The 25,852-nt window shown below is 42.4% G+C and overlaps 1 protein-coding gene across 1 annotated transcript in view; it reads left to right on the top strand.

Annotated features, from left to right (window-relative positions):
* The window catches only part of LOC126295079 (uncharacterized), a 173,043-nt gene extending 155,366 nt beyond the window's left edge, over positions 1–17,677 (top strand). The window contains exon 7 of the mRNA XM_049987326.1: positions 16,011–17,677. Within this exon, the coding sequence (XP_049843283.1) occupies positions 16,011–17,500 (1,490 nt within the window). The 3' untranslated portion in view covers positions 17,501–17,677. The remainder of the gene's footprint in view (positions 1–16,010) is intronic.
* Positions 17,678–25,852: the final 8,175 nt, after the last annotated feature.

Here is a 25,852-nt window from a genome sequence, read left to right as displayed (position 1 = left end):
TCTAAATGGTGCAGTGTATGCTGATTTCCTACGTAATGTTCTACCGCTGTTACTACAAGATGTTTCACTGAACGACAGAATGGCGATGTACTTGCAACATGATGGATGTCCGGCACATAGGTCGCGTGCGGTTGAAACGGTATTGAATAGCATATTTCATGACAGGTGGATTGGTCGTCGAAGCACCATACCATGGCACGCACGTTCACCGGATCTGACGTCCCCGGATTTCTTTCTGTGGGGAAAGTTGAAGGACATTTGCTATCGTGATCCACCGACAACGCCTGACAACATGCGTCAGCGCATTGTCAATGCGTGTGCAAGCATTACGGAAGGTGAACTACTTGCTGTTGAGAGGAATGTCCTTACACGTACTGCCAAATGCATTGAGGTTCACAAATGTCATTTTGAGCATTTATTGCATTAATGTGGTATTTACAGGTGTTCAGGCTGTAGTAACAGCATGTGTTCTCAGAAATGATAAGTTCACAAAGGTACATGTGTCACATTGGAACAACCGAAATAAAATGTTCGAATGTACCTACATTGTGTATTTTAATTTAAAAAACCTACCTGTTACCAACTGTTGGTCTAAAAATGTGAGCCATATGCCTGTGACTATTACAGCGCCATCTGTCACAAAGTGAAAAAAGTGGTCCAACTAAAACATTTATATTTCTTTACGTACTACGCGATATGTTATAAAAAATGGGGGTTCCTATATCCGTTTGCCCTATCGCACCGCCATCTAGCGGGCCAACCATAGTGCCATCTGGTTCCCCCCTTCAAGCTAGACAAGTTTTGTTCTTTGTAGTTTTTTCGTTTGACACTTATTTCATGAGATATTTGGCCCGCTCACGATCAATGGAGCACCCTATACACTTGTTGATATGATAGGAGATGACACGTCGATCTATGAACCATCAATAATATTTCCTGAGATTGAAATGACAATACCCCTTACGTAGTTTAGACATGGAAATACTACTGTAACATTTGAGAATCATCATAGAATAACTTAGATGTGGAAATATTTAATTTGAAGGTTCTTTGTGCACTAAAAGTGTATGAGAGCCTACATATAACACATACAACACGGGATGAATTGGATGACATTCTAAGCAGCTGGAAATTGCCCTGACTGCTGTCAAACGATTGGCGGCTCCTGCGAACTGGTGTGTCGGAAGAGCTTCCTGGAGCCGTGTACCAGTGATACTGTTACCAGAGGTCCTTCTAGTACTATCCTCTCATGTGGATCCTGTCTCCTTTGAGGGAAGAACACAGTCTGTCACTAATTGTCCACTTGAATGGGAGTGGCTTGTCAGTGGTAGATCTAGACATCCTGTGTAGGGTGGATGAGGACCCGGAAGGACCCAGGGTGTTATACCAATCCCACTGACCAACAAGTCTTGGGTGCTGCCTTTCATTGAAAACGAAACTGAGCTAGTGCGACTCATTTCACCTGTTTTGGGAAAACCTGTGTTGTATCAAGAGGAGGCAAACGCAACAGGTATGTGTTCATTAATCGTCAGCAGTTCAAATGTAAGGTGAATGATGGTAGCCCTTACGGAAATGGCACCAAGGGACAGGGAAGGGCACCAGGTGCCCTCAGCGTGTACACCTGTGGGCCTCATTCAGCATGCTGTAGAGGCTATTCCAGAAGCCATTCAGGGAACAAGGTGCAACCAACTGCAGACTGTGGCACATGGTGGGATATATGATGCCCGTCACCTGGCCTTCGAGATCATTCTTCGGTCATTGTAGCAACTGGCAGAGCAGGTTGAGAAGACCATCCTTACGCATGGAGTTTCAGCAAAGCTCATGTCTTGTAGCATTGTCCCCAGAACTGATTGTGGCCCTTTGGATCTAAGCTGAGTGGAGAGACTGAACCAGAGACTTCGAAGGTTCCGTGACGAGCTAGGCTGCAACTTTCTGGACTTGTGTCATAGAGTTGGGAACTGTAGGATCCCCCTAAATGGGTCAGGTGTGCACCACACGTCAGAGCCTGCTGCTCAAGTAGGTGACTGTGTGTGGGGTGCACACAATGGTTTCTCAGATTTGGTGACTCTCCATCCAATCCAGATAACGATAGCTGTAAGAAACCTTGAAGTATCAGTGAAAGATCAAAAGAAATGCCTCCCACAGGTAAGAGTGTTAAAATCATAAAGGTAAAGTGCCACCGAGGTATTCACAACAAAGTGCCAGAGCAGATGGGGACCCTGAAAAGAAGTGAAGCACACATAATGCTAGGTACAAAAAGGTGGCTGAAATCGATATCAGCGCGATCTTTGAGGGAAAATTGGAGTGTATATCAAGAGGATGAGCAAATGGGAAATAGAGGTGGTGTATTTGTCATAGTAGTCAAGAACTTATATCCAATGAGACTAAAATTGGAGCTGTGTATGAGACTGTTCGGCCACGATTCAGCATGAGACATGGGCATCAAATGATAATTGGATTCTGTATCACGCACCAGACTGATCTGATGTAACTGAAAACTTGAAGGGAAACCTCAGTTCACTTGTATGTAAGTTCCCCAATCATACAGTAATCACTGGAGGAGACTTTAATCATCCAACAGATAATTGGGAAAATTACGGTTTTATTAGTGGAGGGCATGATAAGACATTCTGTGAAACATTACAAAATGCCTGCTCTAAAAACTACACTATTGGCCATTAAAACTGCTACACCAAGAAGAAATGCAGATGGTAAATGGGTATTCATTGCACAAATATATTATACTAGAACTGACATGTGATTACATTTTCATGTAATTTGGGTGCTTAGATCCTGAGAAATCAGTACCCAGAACAACCACCTCTGGCCGTAATAACGGCCTTGGTACGCCTCGGCATTGAGTCAAACAGAGCTCGGATGGTGTGTACAGGTACAGCTGTCCATGCAGCTTCAACACGATACCACTTTTTATCAAGAGTAGTGACTGGTGTATTGTGACGAGCCAGTTGCTCGGCCACCATTGACCAGACGTTTTCAGTTGGTGAGAGATCTGGAGAATGTGCTGGCCACGGCAGCAGTCGAACATTTTCTGTATCCAGAAAGGCCCGTACAGGACCTGCAATGTGCGGTCGTCCATTATCCTGCTGAAATGTAGGGTTTTGCAGGGAATGAATGAAGGATAGAGCCACGGGTCGTAATACATCCAAAATGTAACGTCCACTGTTCAAAGTGCCGTCAATGCGAACAAGAGGTGACCGAGACGTGTAACCAGTGGCACCCCATACCATCATGCCGGGCGTAATACATCCAAAATGTAACGTCCACTGTTCAAAGTGCCGTCAATGCGAACAAGAGGTGACCGAGACGTGTAACCAGTGGCACCCCATACCATCATGCCGGGCGTAATACATCCAAAATGTAACGTCCACTGTTCAAAGTGCCGTCAATGCGAACAAGAGGTGACCGAGACGTGTAACCAGTGGCACCCCATACCATCATGCCGGGCGATACGCCAGTATGGCGATGATGAATACACGCATCCAATGTGCTTCTGTACCCACCGATTCCATATTCTGCTAACAGTCATTGGATCTCGACCAATGCGAGCAGCAATGTCGCAATACGATAAACCGCAACTGCCATAGGGTACAATCCGACCTTTATCAAAGTCGGAAACGTCATAATACGCATTTCTCCTCCTTACACAAGGCATCACAACAATGTTTCACCAGGTAATGCCGGTCAGCTGCTGTTTGTGGACGAGAAATCAGTTGGAAACTTTCCTTATGTCAGCGCGTTGTAGGTGTCGCCACCGGCGCCAACCTTGTGTAAATGCTCCGAAAAGCTAATCATTTGCATACCACAACATCTTCTTCCTGTCGGTCAAATTTCATGTCTGTAGCACGTCATCTTCCTGGTGCAGCAATTTTAATGGCCAGTAGTGTACGTAGAACAGATATTTAGGAACCCTACTCATTATGAAAATATGTTGAATCTAATGACAGCAAACAGACCAGACCTCTTTGAGGATGTCTTCATCAAAACTGTTATCAGTAACAATGATGTGTTTATGGCAACAATGATTACCAAGCTACTACGTATAACCGAAACAAGCAAAAAGATATATATGTCCACTAAACTAAATAAGAAATCAGCATTGTCATAGCTCGATGAAGAACTTGAAACTTTCGGCACAGGGCTGTAGCATGCAGAGGAACTACAGCTCGAGTTTAAATGAGTAGTTGCGCATGCACTGGATAGATACATACCCGGTAGTTGCAGTTCATAATGGGAGTGAACCTCCATGGTGCGCAGAACCAAAAACATCGATCATGTGAAACACAACTAGCATTTGATTCGGTACCCTTTCTATGCTTACTGTCAAAAGTACCACCGTATGGGGTATCAAGTGAAATTTGTGACTGGACTGAGGACCTTTTGGTTGGGAGAAGGCAGTGTGATGTCTTGGTTGGAGAGCCATCGTCAGATGTAGAACTAACTTCAGGTGCTCCGCAGGAAACTGTGTTGGGACCGTTGTTGTTCATGTTGTATGCTGACGACGTTGCAGACGATATTAACAGTAACCTCATACTTCTTGCAAATGATGCAGTTACCAGTGATGAAGTACTGTCTGAGGGTAGCTGCATAAATACTGTCAATAGCTGCATAAATACTGTCACGTGCTGATACCATCAACTTGCTTTAAATGTTCAGAAAGGTAAAATTGTGCTCTTCACAAAACAAAATATGTAGTACTCTATTACTATATCAGTGAGTCACTGTTGGGATCGGCCAACTCATACAAATACCTCATACAAATACCAATATTTTGTAGGGATATGAAATGGAATGATCACATAGGCTCAATTATGGGTTAAGCAGGTGGCAAACTTTGGGTTATTGGTAGAATAATGGAGAAGTGCAATCATTCTACAAAGGAGATTGCTTACAAATCACTCATGCCAGATTGCATACAAATCATGCATGCGAACGCCTCTAGAATATTGCTGAAGTGTATGGGACCTATACCATATAGGACTAACAAGGGATATTGACCATATACAGAGAAGACCAGCACAAATGGTAAAAGGTTTGTTTGATTCCTAGCAACTATATAATGATAATTCGTTAATCACGCTGTATTAGCCAACATTGGTTCTAACGTATCCTTGGAGAGCATGTTTCATAGTCGTTTTATTATTCCATAGTGAATGATATACAGCTAGGAGTGTAATTCACAGATGCGACTGTTGTAAAAGTCCATCCGCGATATTTGAAGTTAGCAGTGAAATCAAGCAGGCACGAGTACCCACCAAACTTATGAGACTGGTTCAAATGACTTTGAGAGGAACAGTAAGAAAAGTAAAGGATGAGGTCACTATTCTGTTTAATGTTGCCTTGGAGAGGCTAAGGCAAAAGACACAAACCAGCAACTACATCTGCATCTACATCCATACTCCGCAAGCCACCTGACAGTGTGTGGCAGTGGGTACCTTGAGTACCTCTATCGGTTCTCCCTTCTATTCAAGTCTCATATTGTTTGTGCAAAGAAAGATTACAGAATGAGATTTTCACTCTGCAGCGGAGTGTGCGCTGATTTGAAACTTCCTGGCAGATTAAAACAGTGTGCCGGACGGAGTCTCGAACTCTGGACATTTGCCTTTCGTGGGCAAGTGCTCTACCAGCTGAGCTACCCAAGCACGGCTCACGCCCCGCCCTCACAGCTTTACTTCTGCCCATGAAAGGCAAAGGTCCCGAGTTCGAGTCTCGGTCCGGCACACTGTTTTAATCTGCCAGGAAGTTTCATATGAAAGGAAGATTGTCGGTATGCCTCTGGGTGGGCTCTAATCTCTCTGATTTTATCCTCACGGTCTCTGCGTGAGATATACGTAGGAGGGAGCAATATACTGCTTGATCCCCCAGTGAAGGTATGTTCTCGAAACGACACTCCCCCTTCGGCACACCTGAAATCACTCTTACTTCGGAAGACTTCTCTCCATTGAGAATGACATGCTGCGTTCTGTTATCTAGGAACTCCTCAATCCAATCACACAATTGGTCTGATAGTCCATATGCTCTTACTTTGTTCATTAAACGACTGTGGGGAACTACATCGAACGCCTTGCGGAAGTCAAGAAACACGGCATCTACCTGGGAACCCAAGTCTATGGCCCTCTGAGTGTCGTGGACGAATAGCGCGAGCTGGGTTTCACACGACCGTCTTCTTCGAAACCCATGCTGATTCCTACAGAGTAGATTTCTAGTCTCCAGAAAAGTCATTATACTATAACATAATACGTGTTCCAAAACACTACAACTGATAGACGTGAGAGATATAGGTCTATAGTTCTGCACATCTGTTCGACGTCCCTTCTTGAAAACAGGGATGACCTGTGCCCTTTTCCAATCCTTTGGAACGCTTCGCTCTTCTAGAGACCTACGGTGCACCGCTGCAAGAAGGGGGGCACGTTCTTTCGCGTACTCTGTGTAAAATCGAACTGCTAACCCATCAGGTCCAGCTGCCTTTCCTCTTTTGAGCGATTTTAGTTGTTTCTCGATTCCTCTGTCGTCTATTTCGATATCTACCATTTTGTCATCTGTGCGACAATCTAGAATACAGTGCACTCTTCCTCTGTGAAACAACTTTGGAAAAAGACATTTAGTATTTCTGCCTTTAGTCTGTCATCCTCTGTTTCAGTACCATTTTGGTCGCAGAGTGTCTGGACATTTTGTTTTGATCCCCCTACCGCTTTGACATAAGACCTAAATTTCTTAGGATTTTCTGCCAAGTCAGTACATAGAACTTTACTTTCGAATTCATTGAACGCCTCTCGCATAGCCATCCTCACACTACATTTCGCTTCGCGTAATTTTTGTTTGTCTGCAAGGCTTTGACTATGTTTATGTTTGCTGTGAAGTTCCCTTTGCTTCCGCAGCAGTTTCCTAACTCGGCTGTTGTACCACGGTGGCTCTTTTCCATCTCTTACGATCTTGCTTGGCAGACACTCATCTACCTCATATTGTACGATGGTTTTGAACTTTGTCCACTGATCCTCAACACTGTCTGTACTTGAGACAAAACTTGTGTGTTGAGCCATCAAGTACTTTGAAATCTGCTTTTTGTCACTTCTGCTAAACAGAAAAATCTTCCTACCTTATTTAATATTTCTGTTTATGGCTGAAATCATCGATGCAGTAACCGCTTTATGATCGCCGATTCCCTGTTCCGCGTTAACTGTTTCAAATAGTTCGGGCCTGTTTGTCACCAGAAGGTCTAATATGTTATCACCACAAGTCGGTTCTCTGTTTAACTGCTCAAGCTAGTTTTGAGATAATGCACTTAAAAAAATTTCACTGGATTCTTTGTCCCTGCCACTCGTTATAAACGTTTGAGTCTCCCAGTCTATATCCGGCAAATTAAAATCTCCACCCAGAACTATAACATGGTCAGGAAACCTACTCAAGATACTTTCCAAATTTTCCTTCAGCTGCTCTGCCACAACAGCTGCTGAGCCATGGGGCCTAGAGAGACATCCAATTACCATGTTTGAGCCTGCTTTAACCGTGACCTTCACCCAAATTATTTCACATTTCAGATCTCCGTCAATTTCCTTCGATACTACTGCACTTCTTATCTTTATAAACGCGCCTCCCGCTTCACTGTCCAGCCTGTCTCTGCGGTGTACATTCCAATCTGAGTTTAGAACTTCATTACTGTTTACATCTCATTTCAGCCAACTTTCTGCCCCTAGTACTATGTATGCATTGTGACCGTTTTTTAATGAGAGCAGTTCCGTGACCTTTCTACAGACGCTCCTACAGTTTGCTATTACCACATTAATATTGTTATTCCCTGTTGCGTTTTGCCTGCTACTACCTTGTCGCGTCTCAGGAGGCGTTTTGTCAGGCCTAGGAAGGGAATTCTCTAACCTAAAAAACCCACGTGTGTCCCTGGGGGAACACTTTAATATAGCAATGCAGGGTCTCATATATGCATATGATGCTGATTTGTTATCCAGGAGATAGAAAGATGTAGAGTGGAGATAGGGCTGATGATCAATCGGAGATCAAGTATATGTTAACATATAGCAAAAGGTTTGGCGAAGGACAAAGAAGTGTGGCTTTGAATGGTAAAGAACATGAAAGCTGTGTGAGCTTTAAATATCTTGGGTCAGTGGTAACTGATAATAATGATACGAGAAAGGAAATATGTGCAAGGACTGCAGCTGGAAACAGGATTTACTTTGCACTGATTGAAGTATTTAAAGTAAGAACCCTTAGTAGGAATCTGAAGCTGATTGCGTATTGCACATTAGTGAGAGCTGTGGTGGTGTAGGTTTCAGAGACTTAGACAGTGATGGGGATTTGTTAGCAGAGGTGGAAAGGATGATACTAAGGAAAAATCTATGGACCAGTGAATGATATGGGGCTTTGGCGAATCAGAAATAGTAAGGGAGGTATGAGCGTTGTATACCAAACCAGATATGGTGACAGAAATAAAGGTTGATAGAAAGTGTTGGGTGGGATATATAAAAAAAAATGATAGAGAACAAAACAGACAAGAGTATTCAATAGCAAACCAGGTGGACATCGTATAAGCAGCAGACCAAGCACCAGATGGCTAGATACCGAGGACAAGTTGAGAAGAATGGGAGTTAGAAGATAGAGAGCTAAGGCAGCCAGCAGAGAAGAGTTGGCACAGATTGTCTAGGAGGCCAGGGTGCTGCACTGGGAGGGGGGGGGTGGTAGCAGTGACGAAATCATAATTGACAACGTTTTTAAACAATTCACTCATTTTAAATGTTTGATGTATTTCTAGATAAATAATTCATTTCATTTGGATACTTTTGAGTACAAGCCAGATGGGCTACAGTCTAACTTGGTCTTTCATTTTAATGGTGGCTTCAATTGTAGGCCCTAATTGCAGGGGAGAGCTGGTTCATTATCCAGTGTGTGTGTGTGTGTGTGTGTGTGTGTGTGTCTGTGTGTGTGAGTGTGTAGAAAATCCAACTTTACATAGATAATGCAACTTGGCTTCATTTTTACATGTTATTTAAATACTGCACTCTGTTAGGCTGGAGAGCAGGGGGAGGGGGTGTTTTTTATGAATTGGAATGTTTGATTTGTTCTTTCATTTCTAGCAATCCACTCGTATTGTCTGGAGATTGGAAGGAGGAGATAGAAGGAATCAAGGCAAGGGGTACAAATCACAACTAAGCAAAGTGGCTTTTTCCTACAAATTTTTAAACTGCTACGAGGGCTGTTTTTTTGTTTTTCAACATCCGATCTAAGCAAGTAAGAGGTAGGGAGGGGGCGGACCTGCGCGCCGTGCGACTGCGCACCTCCCCTACCAGAACCTCTGCCGTTTTCAGCTGCAGTGTGTCAGTCGCAGCCGCGCTACGTCCGTGTAAACATGGCTGCTACTCTCGATGCTCCCGCCAAATGTGATTTACGAAGTGTAATCCATTTTCTGCAAAGCAGAAGGATGTAGTGCTGCAGAAATCCATTCCAGAATGAGCAACGCATAAGACAACAACAATTAGCGAACTGTGTGATGAATTTCCAGACATTTCAAGATCTGCTTTGTACACAATTGTGACTCGAGACCTAGGCTATCGGAAATTGTGTGCACCTCGGATCCCTAACATGCCGAGTAACGACCACAAAACGCAAAGGATGGCGTCAGCATTATCGTTTCTCACATGTTATGCCAATGAGGGTAACGTTTTTTTGAAGTCGATTGTTACTGGCGATGAAACGTGGGTCCTCTATGACAGTCCTGAAACAAAGGAACAATCAAAGCAGTGGACGCGCACAGCTTTCCCAAGCGAGCCAAAAAAGTTTAAACATTCACTGACGAAAAGAAAACCAATGGCCACTGTGTTTTGGGACCATAAAGGAGTGCTGCTGGTGGACTTTATAGAGCAAGCTACGATGATAACCGAGGAAGTTTATTGTGAAACTTAACGTCGTCTCCGCAGAGCCAATCGAAACAAACGCAGAGGAATGCTTTCCTCTGGCGTTGTTTTGATCCGTGACAACGCCCGACCACACAGTGCCAACATGACAAAGGACCTCCTCAAAGAGTTTAAATGGGAAGTTTTGCAACATCCACCGTACAGCCCGGACCTAGCACCAAGTGATTATCACCTGTTCCAAGAACTGAAGCCACAGTTAGGTGGGCAGCGCTTTGCTACTAACAAAGAACTTCAGGGCACCATCACTGGCGGCAGCATTCTTCGAGGAAGACATTGAAAAGCTCGTATCACTGTATGACAAGTGCCTCAATCGTTTTGGCGATTATGTAGAAAAATAAGTTAAGACTTTACTGTACTTTTGGTAATAAAATTATTATTTTCTGTAAATTTTTCTTTTATTTACAGCCAATCAGAGGTTGAAATAAAAGCAGCCCTCGTATTATCCCACAATTTCTTGCATTTTTTTTTGCCACCTGTCAATCGAATTTTTAAAATTCCCGCTATTTTATGCATTGGGAGAGAGGTCTAATTTGATTTTACCGACTTTTTTTTTGTATTGCCCACTGCCACCCACATTCAATTTCTGAATTTCCCGCCGAAAACGATTGCAGCGCCACAACTTTGGAGCTGACTAATTGCAGAAACTGGAACTTTGCACCGGGTTCTCTACGACCAAACAACTCAAGAGATTTGTATATAGAACCCCTGTGTCACATAGAGCACACTGTTCCTCCATGTCCTCTTGGAATCCTGCAATTTCTTCCTGACTCTAGACTTCGAAAGGACTCTTCAGCACCTTTGCGCAAGTTTTCATCAGTTTTTTTAAACACTGAATCATTTAGGACTTGATAATGCCTAATAATGAGTTGTTGACATGCTAAGGACTTTTTAATGGGACTGGTGGTGCTCCAGAATAATGCCCCATCCAGGGTGAGACTGGTCATTAAGGAACTGACGCATCTTAATACCAAAGTGTGCTGGAGCTCCGTCCTATTGTAGCCATACATGATCCATGATTATTTTGTGTTCAAGCTGAGGTGTACACCATGATTGTGAAGCAGCTTAATAACAGCTTCCATTCATGTACTGTTCAAAAAACTACCGTCCTAGTAGCTACTGTGGTGACACACGTATAATCTGTGATGGGTTCCTTCCCAACTCTTACATGCAGCGGGCATTTTCCTTAGTCCAGAAAATAATATTCCTCCTGTGAGATCTGTGATATACCACACATTCATTAGATAACTACTGATATGGCCCCGCTTCGTAGGGGGTAGCACTATGTATCTACAAACCAGCAATTTGCAAGTTATACAGACCAACATTGCTCATGAAAAAGTCTATCAAATAGTGAATTCACATAACAGATGCCCACTGCTATTTCTGAACTTAGACTTAGCACACAGACAGGAAATAGACATGAGTGAATTTCATTTCTAATACATGCGAATGGATGATTTCAAGGAATTCTCCCATTTGCCCTAAGATGGCAATGGCTTCATTTTCCGAGCTGCAGGGTACTTTAATTCTTTATAGTTCTGCCATTATGCAAGAAATATTTGCAAATTACACATGTAGAGGACTTCCTTGTGAATCGGTGTATCACTGTATCAAAGTCCCCTTTGTACATGGGATTAACCTTCATATACAGGCAGAACGATGTGTCAGGGTACTTTAAGTTTTGTATGGCTAACACTCTTGAGTGAGACAAAGCATGAATTTGCCAACAAAGAACAGCAAGATGTAACTCGTTGCTCCATGTTGTTGTTAGATACATCAGTCACAAATACTGGCCTAACTCCTTTCATTTCAGTGTGTTTTAATGTGGTTAAACATTGTTAACTGCATCATACCTTTGCAGAGTTACAGAGTAACTCTGTCACCACGGATGGACAACTCCAGCAATGCAATGCGGAAGCAAAACAATACAAGACTAACAACAATGAATTTTTTTGAGATTACTGGTTTCGGTCTATTTTAGACTATCTTCAGACCTCAAACCATGATGTTAGGTGGCACGTACAACTCGAGCAGTTAGCGTTCGTGAAGCTGTAGCACCTGCTCCGTGCACCAGCACTGCCTACCATCATGGTATGAGGTCTGAAGATGGTCTGCACCAGATCGAAACTGGTAACCTTAAAAAAAAGTTTCTTGCAGTTGTAACTCTTTATGTTAATTTTGTGTAGCAGTCATTTAAGGGGGGGGGGGGGGGTGGGACGTCAAATGGGCCGACATGGAACAGTTGAGTCACCACAGGACATTTTAATTTCTACTGTCTATACTTTTACAAAGAAATTCATAAACATTTGTCACCATGACCAGGAAGGATTGAGGACTCACACTCATCGCAGTAGAAGTTCAAAAACGTAGCAAAATACCTTTTTTCTTTACATATGAAATTTCATCATTTTTTCACTTATTACTGGCTGCATCTGTTGCTATAGGTACACTTTTCTTCCTAAGTAAGGCAGACTCTTTGATGAATTTTTCATAGCATACGAACAGTAGTTACAGGTTTCCAGAGTGAGATTTTCAATCTGCAGCGGAGTGTGCACTGATATGAAACTTCCTGGCAGATTAAAACTGTGTGCCTGACCGAGACTCGAACTTCGGACCTTTGCCTTTTGTGGGCAAGTGCTCTACCATCTGAGCTACCGAAACACGACTCACGCCCGGTACTCACAGCTTTACTTCTGCCAGTATCTCGTCTCCTACATTCCAAACTTTACAGAAGCTCTCCTGCGAACCTTGCAGAACTAGCACTCCTGAAAGAAAGGATATTGCGGAGACATGGCTTAGCCACAGCCTGGAGGATACTTCCAGAGTGAGATTTTCACTCTGCAGCGGCGTGAGAGCTGATATGAAACTTCCTGGCAGATTAAAACTGTGTGCCTGACCGAGACTCGAACTTGGGACCTTTGCCTTTCGCAGGCAACTGCTCTACCAGTAGAGCACTTGCCTGCGAAAGGCAAAGGTCCCGCGTTCGAGTCTCGGTCGGGCACACAGTTTTAATCTGCCAGGAAATTTCAGTAGTTACAGGTGTATGAAATTTTAGAATTTTCCAGATCTATCAAAAAACTGTGGAATAAAATTGAGATAATTAACTATAAAACTTGAATGTTATCTAAGCTTGAAGTTTAAATTGTTACAGTTCATTCATTTTTCCATAAATTAAATATCTTCTAGAGTAGGAATCAGCATGGGTTTCGAAAAAGACAGTCTTGTGAAACCCAGCTCGTGCTATTCGTCCACGAGACTCAGAGGGAATTAGACACGGGTTCCCAGGTAGATGCCGTGTTTCTTGACTTCCGCGAGGCGTTTGGCACAGTTCCCCACAGTCGTTTAATGAACAAAGTAAGAGCATACGGACTATCAGATCAATTGTATGATTGGATTGAGGAGTTCCTAGATAATAGAACGCAGCATGTCATTCTCAATGGAGAGAAGTCTTCCGAAGTAAGAGTGATTTCAGGTGTGCCGCAGGGGAGTGTCATAGGACCGTTGCTATTCACAATATACATAAATGACCTGGTGGATGACATCGGAAGTTCACTGAGGCTTTTTGCAGATGATGCTGTGGTGTATCGAGAGGTTGCAACAATGGAAAACTGTACTGAAGTGCAGGAGGATCTGCAGCGAATTGACGCATGGTGCACGGAATGGCAATTGAATCTCAATGTAGACAAGTGTAATGTGATGTGAATACATAGAAAGACAGGTCCCTTATCATTTAGCTACAAAATAGCAGGTGAGCAACTGGAAGCAGTTAATTCCATAAATTATCTGGGAGTACGCATTAGGAGTGATTTAAAATGGAATAATCATATAAAGTTGATCGTCGGTAAAGCAGACGCCAGACTGAGATTCATTGGAAGAATCCTAAGGAAATGCAGTCCGATAACAAAGGAAGTAGGTTACAGTGCGCTTGTTCGCCCACTACTCGAATACTGCTCAGCAGTGTGGGATCCGTACCAGATAGGGTTGATAGAAGAGATAGAGAAGATCCAACGGAGAGCAGCGCGTTTTGTTACAGGATCATTTAGTAATCGCGAAAGCGTTACGGAGATGATAGATAAACTCCGGTGGAAGACTCTGCAGGAGAGACGCTCAGTAGCTCGGTACGGGCTTTTGCTGAAGTTTCGAGAACATACCTTCACCGAAGAGTCAAGCAGTATATTGCACCCTCCTACGTATATCTTGCGAAGAGACCATGAGGATAAATTCAGAGAGATTAGAGCCCACACAGAAGCATACCGACAATCCTTCTTTCCACGTATAATACGAGACTGAAATAGAAGGGAGAACCGATAGAGGTACTCAGGGTACCCCCCGCCACACACCGTCAGGTGGCTTGCGGAGTATGGATGTAGATGTAGATGTAGATGTTTCATACACCTGTAACTGTGGTTTGTATGCTGTGCAAAAGTAAAAGAAGAATCTCTTACTTAGGAAGAAAAGTGTACCTATAGCAACAAATGCAGCTAGTAGTAAGTGAAAAATGATGAAATTTCACATGTTAAAAAGAAAGTGTTTTGTTACGTTTTTGAGCTCGCACTGCTATGAATATGAATCCTGAATCCTGACTGGTCATGCTGTTAAAGTTTTATGAATTTATTTGTAAAAGTATAGACAGTGGAAATTAATGACACTGGGGCACTGTTAAGTTGGGCGTTCCCCAAGGGTCGGTGCTGGGGCCACTGCTGTTTCTTATTTATATAAATGATACGCCTTCTAGTATTACAGGTGATTCAAAAATATTTCTGTTTGCTGATGACACCAGCTTGATAGTGACGGATTTTGTGTGTAATATTGAAACAGTTTCAAATAATGAAGTTCATGAAATAAGTTTGTGGCTTGTGGAAAATAATTTGATCCTAAATCACAGTAAGACTCAGATTTTACAGTTTCTAACTCGCAATTCAACAAGAACCGATATTTCGATCAGTCAGAATGGGCATATTATAAGCGAGATGGAACCGTTCAAGTTCCTAGGTGTTCGGATAGATAGTAAGCTGTTGTGGAAAGCCCATGTCCAGGATCTTGTTCAGAAGCTAAATGCTGCTTTATTTACCATTAGAACAGTATCTGAAATAAGTGACACTTCAACACGAAAAGTAGTCCACTTCGCATATTTTCATGCGCTTGTGTCGTTCGGTATTATTTTTTGGGGTAATTCTTCTGATTCAAAAAGGGTATTTTTGGCTCAAAACCGGGCTGTTCGAGCTATATGTGGTGTAAGCTTGAGAACCTCTTGTCGACCCCTACTCAATAGTCTTGGAATTCTGACATTGCCCTCACAGTATATATTTTCTTCAATGTCGTTTGTTGTTAGCAATATTAGCCTATACCCAAGAGTTAGCAGCTTTCACTCAGTTAATACTAGGCATAAATCCAATCTGCATGTGGAGTGCACTTCCTTGACTCTTGTGCAGAAAGGAATGCACTATTCTGCTGCATCCATTTTCAATAAGCTACCACAAGAACTAAAAAATCTTAGCAGTAGCCAAAACTCTTTTAAGTCTAAACTGAAGAGTTTCCTCATGGCTCACTCCTTCTATTCTGTCGAGGAGCTTCTGGAAGAGCTAAAAAATTAAGCAAATTCCAGTGTTACGTTGTTGAATTTCTTTATTTAAACTTAAGACTTGTCATCTGAATATGTTTTTTTTTTGTATTTCATTTTATCTGTTTCTACTAGCGTGTTATAATTTCATGTACTGACTCGTTCCATGACCATGGAGATTTCTCCTTAATTTGGTCCCACGGAACAATAAATAAATAAATAAAATAAAAATGTCCTGTGGTTCCTCTCCTGCTCCAAGTCGCCCTGTTTGACGTCCTATCCCTCTTAATAAATCTGTTATATGACTTTGTGAATGTTAGAATTTATGTTAACATTACGTGTTACATCATTTGGGGTAATGATTCCTGGGCATTTGTTGGTTGTGAGCTGCTCTGGCCATCGATCATCAATAATTCAGTTCCACGACTCCTAGCCTTATTGTGTAGAGGGGTCTCTGATTTCAGCTGCCTCCAGTGTGTGAGCACCGCCTACCTGCTGTGACTATTTTGCAGACGAGGAATGGCAGCTGGAGGACAGAAGCCACGCTACGCTCTCCGTGGACACCGACTGCGTGCAGCTGTTGGCGAACGCTCTCGACCACCCCTCGTGTCCACTGGAAGACCTGCCTGCAGAGACCGTCCAGCAGCGCCAGCGGTGCCGTGTGCAACTGTGGGACGACATGGTCCAGAGGTCGCCCCACATACCTGTCACCAGCTACCTGGCCTACACACAGAGGGCGACCGTCAACCTTTGCCTCTTGGCCTGGATGACAACGAACTCTTTCGGCATTTGCCAGGACGTCCCCTTCAGTATGATGCAGTCCGTACACGACGCTCGCTGCTATTTCGATAGCCCTGAAGACCGGTCGTGTCTCGAGTCGGACGCTACAGACGCCATCTGCTCAGTTTCCAGAGCAATTCTGTTGTTGAAGTGTGACGAGTTCTCCTCCCACAAAAGTCTCGATGTGTGCAGTGTCCACCTCTACACAAACGGATCCAACTCTACAACGGACGAGCTACCGGGCCTAGACGGCTACGAAAAGGCAACAGAAAGAACACTGAACTACATAGATAGTCTAAGCAATGCCACCTTGAAATACAAGGATTTTAAAGTCGACAGCTTAAAACCCTTAGAAATCTCATTTACAGCCGTGAATATTATTTTCCGCTTTCTGACTGCCGGAGTGTACACGTACCTTCCGCAGTTACGTAATTTGCCCGGAATGATATTCTTGTCATTCCAGGTGACGGGTATAGTCCAGATCCTGTGTTCTGAGGTCATGTACCGCATGGCCGGCGTCCCCGACCTGGCTACGGCAGTGCTGGTCGATAGCGCCCTTACACTCCTCAGCTGCATCTGGCTAAACTCGTTCTGCTACCAAATGTATGCATGCATTCGCCACCTGAGGCTCCCTAATGACTTACTACCTGCTGAAGCGAGAAAGGCATTCCGCCGACAGGTGCTGTACGCATTAATAGCGTGGAGTGTAGTATGTGGAGCAAGTATCGCTTTGGAAAAGACGAACAGATATTACCTGGTCCATAGTCGGATAATATTTCTGGCGGGCATTTCATTGTCCATAGGTTACAATTTGGTCTGTCTCGGACTAGTGGGGTACATGTACCTACGTAATAAAAAATCCATGACTCGACTCAAAATTTATAGTAACGATAAATTTGGCTCCAAGAGACACCTTTTTTATATGTCAGTTAAGACTATCATCTTAAGTGGGGTATGCATAATTATTAGAATTGGGTTCCACCAGGCTGAAGGCATAGCACAGTTAGTATATTACATGCACATAGCTACCATGGTTCAGGGACCACTGCTGTTTGTTTTTTTCACTTGTAATGAAGCAACATTTCCCCTTCTCAGAAACAGACTACTGGCATGTTGGAACCCACACATCATAAGTTTGCAGCAAGAACTGTGTTCAACAGCTGAGAGAAATCTGGCACTGAGGAGAAACAAACAGTCTGTGGCTGCAGAATCCTCACTGTAAAATGTCCACGAGTATTCTTCTCAAGAAACTGTCATCATCGTAGACCGTACTGAAGCCAGTGATCAGCTGTAAGGATTGTATCTAACTGTTGTTGTTGTGGTCTTCAGTCCTGAGACTGGTTTGATTAAGCTCTCCATGCTACTCTATCCTGTGCAAGCTTCTTCATCTCCCAGTACCTACTGCAACCTACATCCTTCTGAATCTGCTTAGTCTATTCATCTCTTGGTCTCCCTCTCCGATTTTTACTCTCCACACTGCCCTCCAATACTAAATTGGTGATCCCTTGATGCCTCAGAACATGTCCTACCAACCGATCCCTTCTTCTGGTCAAGTTGTGCCACAAACTTCTCTTCTCCCCAATCCTATTCAATACTTCCTCATTATTTATGTGATCCACCCATCTAATCTTCAGCATTCTTCTGTAGCACCACACTTTGAAAGCTTCGATTCTCTTCTTGTCCAAACTATTTATCGTCCATGTTTCACTTCCATACATGGCTATACTTCATACAAATACTTTCAGAAAAGACTTCCTGACACTTAAATCTATACTCGATGTTAACAAATTTCTCTTCTTCAGAAACGCTTTCCTTTCCATTGCTAGTCTCCATTTTATATCCTCTCTACTTCGACCATCATCAGTTATTTTGCTCCCCAAATAGCAAAACTCCTTTACTACTTTAAGTGTCTCATTTCCTAATATAATTCCCCCAGCATCACCCGTCTTAATTAGACTATAATCTATTATCCTCGTTTTGCTTTTGTTGATGTTCATCTTATATACTCCTCTCAAGACACTGTCCATTCCATTCAACTGCTCTTCCAAGTCCCTTGCTGTCTCTGATAGAATTACAATTGCATCGGCGAACCTCAAAGTTTTTATTTCTTCTCCATGGATTTTAATACCTACTTCGAATATTTCTTTTGTTTCCTTCACTGCTTGCTCAATATACAGATTGAATAACATCGAGAAGAGGCTACAATCTTGTCTCACTTCCTTCCCAACAACTGCTTCCCTTTTATGCCCCTCGACTCTTGTAACTGCCATCTGCTTTCTGTACAAATTGTAAATAGCCTTTCGCTTCCTGTATTTTACCCCTGCCACCTTTAGAATTTGAAAGAGAGTATTCCAGTCAACATTGTCAAAAGCTTTCTCTAAGTCTACAAATGCTAGAAACGTAAAAGATAAGGCGTAAGTTCAGTATTGCCTCACGTGATTTCTACGGAATCCAAGCTGATCTTCCCCGAGGTCGGGTTCTACTAGTTTTTCCATTCGTCTGTAAAGAATTCGTGTTAGTATTTTGCAGCTATGGCTTATTAAACTGAATGTTCGGTAATTTTCACATCTGTCAACACCTGCTTTCTTTGGGATTGGAATTATTATATTCTTCTTGAAGTCTGAGGGTATTTCGCCTGTTTCATACATCTTGCTCACCAGATGGTAGAGCTTTGTCAGGACTGGCTCTCCCACGGCTGTCAGTAGTTCCAATGGAATGTTGTCTACTCCGGGGGCCTTGTTTCGACTCAGGTATTTCAGCGCACTGTAAAACTCTTCATGCAGTATCGTATCTCCCATTTCATCTTCATCTACATCCTCTTCCATTTCCATAATATTGTCCTCAAGTACCTCGCCCTTGTATAGACCCTCTATACACTCCTTCCAATTTTCTGCTTTCCCTTCTTTGCTTAGAACTACATTTCCATCTGAGCTCTTGATGTTCATACAAGTGGTTCTCTTATCTCCAAAGGTCTCTTTAATTTTCCTGTGGGCAGTGTCTATCTTACCCCTAGTGAGATAAGCCTCTGCATCCTTACATTTGTCCTCTAGCCATCCCTGCTTAGCCATTTTGCACTTTCTGTTGATCTCATTTTTGAGACGTTTGTATTCCTTTTTGCCTCCTTCATTTATTGCATTTTTATATTTTCTCCTTTCATCAATTAAATTCAATATTTCTTCTGTTACCCAAGGATTTCTACTAGCCCTTGTCTTTTTACCTACTTGTTCCTCTGCTGCCTTCACTACTTCATCCCTCAGAGCTACCCATTCTTCTTCTACTGTATTTATTTCCCCCATTCCTGACAATTGTTCCCTTATGCTCGCCCTGAAACTCTGTAAAACCTCTGGTTCTTTCAGTTTATCCAAGTCCCATCTGCTTAAATTCGCTCCTTTTTGCAGTTTTAATCTACAGGTCATAACCAACAGATTGTGGTCAGAGTCCACATTTGCCCCTGTAAATGTCTTACAATTTAAAACCTGGTTCCTAAATCTCTGTCTTTCCATTATATAATCTATCTGATACCTTTTAGTATCTCCAGGGTTCTTCCATGTATACAACCTTCTTTCATGATTCTTAAACCAAGTGTTAGCTATGACTAAGTTGTCCTCTGTGCAAAATTCTACCAGGCGGCTTCCTCTTTCATTTCTTAGCCCCAATCAATATCCACCTACTACTATTAAATTTTCATCTCCCTTCACTATCTGATTAATTTATGTTATTTCCTTATACATTTCTTCAATTTCTTCGTCATCTACAGAGCTAGTTGGCATATAAACTTGTACTACTGTAGTAGGTGTGGCCTTCGTATCTATCTTGGCCACAATAATGCGTTCACTATGCTGTTTGTAGTAGCTTACCGGCATTCCTATTTTCCTATTCATTATTAAACCTACTCCTGCATTACCCCCATTTGATTTTGTGTTTATAACCCTGTAGTCACCTGACCAGAGGTCTTGTTCCTCCTGCCTCCGAACTTCACTATTTCCCACTATATCTAACTTTAACCTGTCCATTTCCCTTTTTAAATTTTCTAACTTACCTGCCCGATTAAGGGATGTGACATTCCACGCTCCGATCCGTAGAACGCCAGTTTTCTTTCTCCCGATAACGACATCCTCTTGAGTAGTCCCTGCCCGGGGATCCGAATGGTGGACTATTTTACCTCCGGAATATTTTACCCAAGAGGACGCCATCATCATTTAATCATACAGTAAAGCTGCATGCCCTCGGGAAAAATTACGGCTGTAGTTTCCCCTTGATTTCAGCCGTTCGCAGTACCAGCACAGCAAGGCCGTTTTGGTTATTGTTACAAGGCCAGATCAGTCAATCATCCAGACTGTTGCCCCTGCAACTACTGAAAAGGCTGCTGCCCCTCTTCAGGAACCACACGTTTGTCTGGCCTCTCAACAGATACCCCTCCGTTGTGGTTGAACCTACGGTACGGCTATCTGTATCGCTAAGACACGCAAGCCTCCCCACCAACGGCAAGGTCCATGGTTTATGGGGGGTGGGGGGGGGGGATGTGTATCTAACTAGTACGACGAAATTAATTGCGTCTGCATATTTATACTTGGTAGCTTCTTTCTATATATTTTAATACACAGAGAGTAATTAATCACTATAATTGAATCAGCATGAAAAATAGAAGAAAGTTCTTGTCCTACTTCCTTTACTCGGAATATTTTTAAGAACAATTTAAAATATCTAACATTGGTGAAAGACGAAAACAATGATAGGACTTCAGTAAACTATTTTAACCATCGTTCTCTAAAGCAAAACAGGCAGAATGAACTCTCACAGAGTATTTCCAGGAATTTTTTGTTCTTTTCCTGATTCAAACGAAGCTTTTAACAGACGCCAGCATTTGTCTTATACTGAGAACTCAACAATCATTTAGTACACAATTAACTGCACAGTTATGCCTCGTCTTGTGTCTCAGTGTAAATTGAATGGCACAAGTTGTGATGTTCGACTTGTACAAGCTGTCACTTCTTATGGAACTTTTAAATGAGTTTCACCTGTGGCAACACTCACTGTACCTCAAAATTATCACGTTGTACCATATTAAACTACATCTTGAGACGGAAGTTTTCATTACATATTTATTTATTTATATATTTCGTTAATTACTGTTATTTATGGTATGTGAAATATGGATAATTGTAGATATGTGCATAAAATTATACATGTATATGATTTTTCATATAAGTACTATGGCAACATAAATCAACAGCAATGTAAAATTAGTGTAACAGGAAGAGACAACTGGAGGGCACCAGTGTGAGGAAGGACGTGTAACAGCTTTTGCTATGCTGATTAGTGGTTTGATTTGAGAGCGTGGGACAAATATTTACTGTAAAGGACACTACAAAGTAGTTTTCAGTGTGAAATATTCTTTGAAGTGAACATAGTGTTGAAGATAGTGTTACACCAGATTGGTGTAGCGTCGTTTGTGAGATAGTATGGTGGCTTGTTGAGTGAGAGACACATAAAGGAAGTACAGAAGATGTTAATGCATATGCGGTGTCTGTGTGATGTTAATATCCAGACCCTATGAACACCTTGCCATAAGTGCTACTACATAGATTAGATTTTCAGGCACTGTCTAATTACAGCACTCATCACCCATTTGCCAGCCAATAGTAGTATCAGCAGTGATTTAGTTACATTTAAGAAGCATGAGTTGCCATACTGGATACAGTGGAAGCAGAGATTGTCTCACCACACACCCTCTTCATAGCTCATGAGGTGGGTGAGAGGTGAAGCCTGCTCGATCACGTCCTTCATCAGAGAGAAACACTGATGACAAAAGTCAACCAATGTACATCACTTGCGCAAAGCAAATGTAGCAAGCGTTACTATTTGAAAGATTATATACATTTGAGACTTCCCTCCCATATTTCCTGATGCAAATTATTTTAGAAGCGTTGTCAGAAGTGAAATTAATTCCACAGTTGTTGTATTAACTTGGTGGTACTGTAGCAAATACACTACTCAGACAGGCACTAGGTGCAAACTATACTCATGTTGAGAAAAAACAGAACACCGTTAATGACTGGAGATAGCAATTTCATATTCGCAGGACATGTTCTGCAGAAATGATTATCAATTCAGTCACCTGGGTTCAGCATGTGTCCAGTTGCCTAATAGGCACAGTGTCCGCCATTGGAGCTGATAACTCGTTCCATGCATGATGGGATCGAACCATGTAAGGCGTGAATGACTTCCTGTGGTATAGCAATCCATGCTGCATTCACCTGGTCCTGGAGTTCACCTCTGGTGGTTGGCATTGGATCATGGCACTGCACCTGTCATTCCAACACAACCCACACATTTGCGACTGGCGACAAGTCTGGTGATGTGGGGCGAGACGGCAAAAGGCTGACATCGAGTGACAGCAAGGAGGCGCGTGTTGCAACATGTGGGCATACATTGTCTTGCTGAAAAATGGCTTCTGGAGTGTTTTGCAGAAAGGGTACGGCTACAGGTCGCAGGACGTCATTCATGTAGGCCACACTGGTGACAGTGCCCTGTATATGCATCATCCGTGGTTTGAGGTTTGTGGATGTACCTAGTGGCACCCCACACCCTCGAGTTGCCACTGTATATCTCTACATCTACATCTACATATATACTCCAGCAGCCACCAAGCACCCAGTGGCACCCCACACCCTCGAGTTGCCACTGTATGTCTACATCTACATCTACATATATACTCCACCAGCCACCAAGCAATGTCTAGCGGAGGGCACAATTCGCACCAAAGTCATATTTCCCTCCCTCTGTTCCACTCACAGATCGGGTGAGGGAAAAACGGCTGTCTGAACGCCTCAGTGCAAGCTCTCATTTCCCTTATCTTTGAGTTCCCTGGTTCGATTCCCAGCGGGGCCAGGGATTTTCTCTGCCTCGTGATGACTGGGTATTGTGTGCTGTCCTTAGGGTAGTTAGGTTTAAGTAGTTCTAAGTTCTAGGGGACTGATGACCATAGATAAGTCCCATAGTGCTCAGAGCCATTTTTTGAACCTTATCTTTGCATGGTGATCATTACGCGATTTGAAAGTTGGTGGTAATAATATGTGCTCTACATCGTCAGTGAAGATTGGATTTCAGAATTTAGTGAGCTCGCCCCTTCCATTTAGGGCATCGTCCATGCGCAAGTGTGTCCCACTTCAAACTTTCTATGAGATTTGTAACGCTCTCGCGATGGCTAAATGTGCCAGTCACAAATCTTGCCGCTGTTCTTTGGACCTTCTCAATCTCTTGAATCAGTCGTAACTGGTAAGGGTCCCATACAGATGAACAATAAGACTGGACAAACTAACGTATTGTAAGCCATTTCCTTTGTTGAGGGACTGCATCACTTCAGGATTCTACCAATAAACCACAATCTAGAGTTCGTCTTACCTGTTACTTGTGTAATCTGATCATTCTAATTGAGATCATGTCGAATAGTCACACCCAGATACTTGACTGATGTTACTGCTACCAAAGACTGATCATTTATTTAGTACTCATACATAAATGGGGATTTTTGCCTTGTTATACGCAGTAGGTTACACTTACTAATATTGAGAGATAACTGCCACACATTACACCTCGCATTTATTTTCTGCAAATCCTCATTGATTTGTTCACAACTTTCGTGTGATACTACTTTCCTGTAGACTACAGCATGACAGGCAAACAGTCTAAAGCTGCTGTCGGAACCATCAACCAGATCGTTTATGTAAATCGTAAAAAGCTGCCCTGGGACACACCTCAAGTTACTCTTGTTTCTGTTGGTTACCCCATTCTGCCTGTTACAAAACTTTCTGTCCAACCGCATATGTCATTTGATAGACCGTAAGCCCGCACATGTTGTAGCAAGCGACAGTGCGAAACTGAGTCGAACGCCTTTCGAAAGTTGAGAAATATGGCATCAACCTGGGATCCGGTACCTAGAACCTGTTGTATATTGTGCACATAGAGGGCCAGCCGTGTCTCGCATGACCGCTGTCAGTGATATTGGCCGGTAATTATGTGCATCTGATTTTCTACCCTTTTTTATAGATTGCTTCGTCTAGTCCTGTGGAACTTTCCGCTGTTCCAATTATCACTCATAGATGACAGGTAAGAATGGTAAGAATGGTGATATATTTGTAGCATGTCAACATAAAATCTTATGGGGATACCGTCTGGGCCAGATGCCTTTCTGGCATCTAAGGATCTTAACTGTTTTACAGTTCCAGATAGACTAAACACTATGTCAGCCATCCTTTTGTTTGTTCAATAATTGAAAGTGGGAATGGTGCTGCAGTCCTCTATCATAAACGAGTTTTTGAAAGCTAGGTTTAGAATTTCGGCCTTCTGTTATTCATTATCAGTTACATTACCCATACTGTCAGAAAGAGAAGGTATTGAATTATTTGTAACTTTCATAGATTTTACGTTCGACCAAAAATTTTTTGGGGTTATTTTTAGAATCTGCAGATAAAATATTGGTTCCAACTTCTTCTGTGAATGTGATCACAGCGATGCCACTTGTAAACTCTCCTTCCTAATCGGTCTACTGGATTGTGATATAATTGACTGTGATCACATGTGTGTAATGAAGTTTCACAGGCAGTAAAGCTACCATTACTGGAGGAAAATAATACTGGTTAGCAGGAGGAAAGATTACAACAGGCCCTTCTGAAGGAATAATCTACTCTAAATACCGACAATAACTTTTCTCTGCCTCTATTCTTTTTGGTATACTTTGTAACGTTCCCTCTTTCTGTTTATTTAGGTTTGATTTGTTTGATTGTTATTCTCTATTTCTATTATTCGGAATCTTTTTTTTTTATTAAATTGAGCCTGAAACTTACGTAATAAATACTTCGCGTGAAGTACGATTTGCAGCATAAACAAAAATTAATTTCGGAAATGTAATCCACTGAATATTAAAAGTAAAGCTTTTGAACAACGCGCGTGACTGACTAGATACATTCAGAGGGTACGTACATTCGCGTGCGAGTGTTTGCGGTCTGATGAGAAATTTTCATTGTGAAATAATTTCGTCGTAACACACTCGGAGATTGCGAACGTACATTCAGAGTAGAGGCACGTACGTTCTATCATTCCCCGTGGCCTGGGTAAAAGAATGGCAATTATTTAAATCTAAGAGTATTTATTTCGCATCGGACTAGTATTTTTATAAGAAAAAGAAGATTGCAGGTTCTGAATGTCTCGGCAAAACGAATCGGAAGTAATTTTAGCGGCCACGAAAGGAAAGTAGAGAGCACAATCACGTACCTCTATTGTTGAGCAGCGCCGTTTTGAAGATCTTCGGTTCCATCTAAAACTCGCCTTCTCTGCTTAACATAAATACTCCATAGGCATGGGAATAAGGCTTGTTGTGCAATGAAAATAATATAAAACACATCTTGCGTCTTTTAACTCATTCATTTACCACACACACACACACACACACACTAGTAATTAGACAGTACGACATCCCACCAGTCCATCAGAACAAAAAGTAGTCGTTCATACAAGAAATAAAAAACGAAGGGCGAAATTGTTCCTATGTCTCTCAAAGATAAAAAGTTTACCA

Source organism: Schistocerca gregaria, chromosome 11 (genome assembly GCF_023897955.1).
Source record: "Schistocerca gregaria isolate iqSchGreg1 chromosome 11, iqSchGreg1.2, whole genome shotgun sequence".
Taxonomy (NCBI): domain Eukaryota; kingdom Metazoa; phylum Arthropoda; class Insecta; order Orthoptera; family Acrididae; genus Schistocerca; species Schistocerca gregaria.
This window is presented reverse-complemented; position numbering and strand designations above follow the sequence as displayed.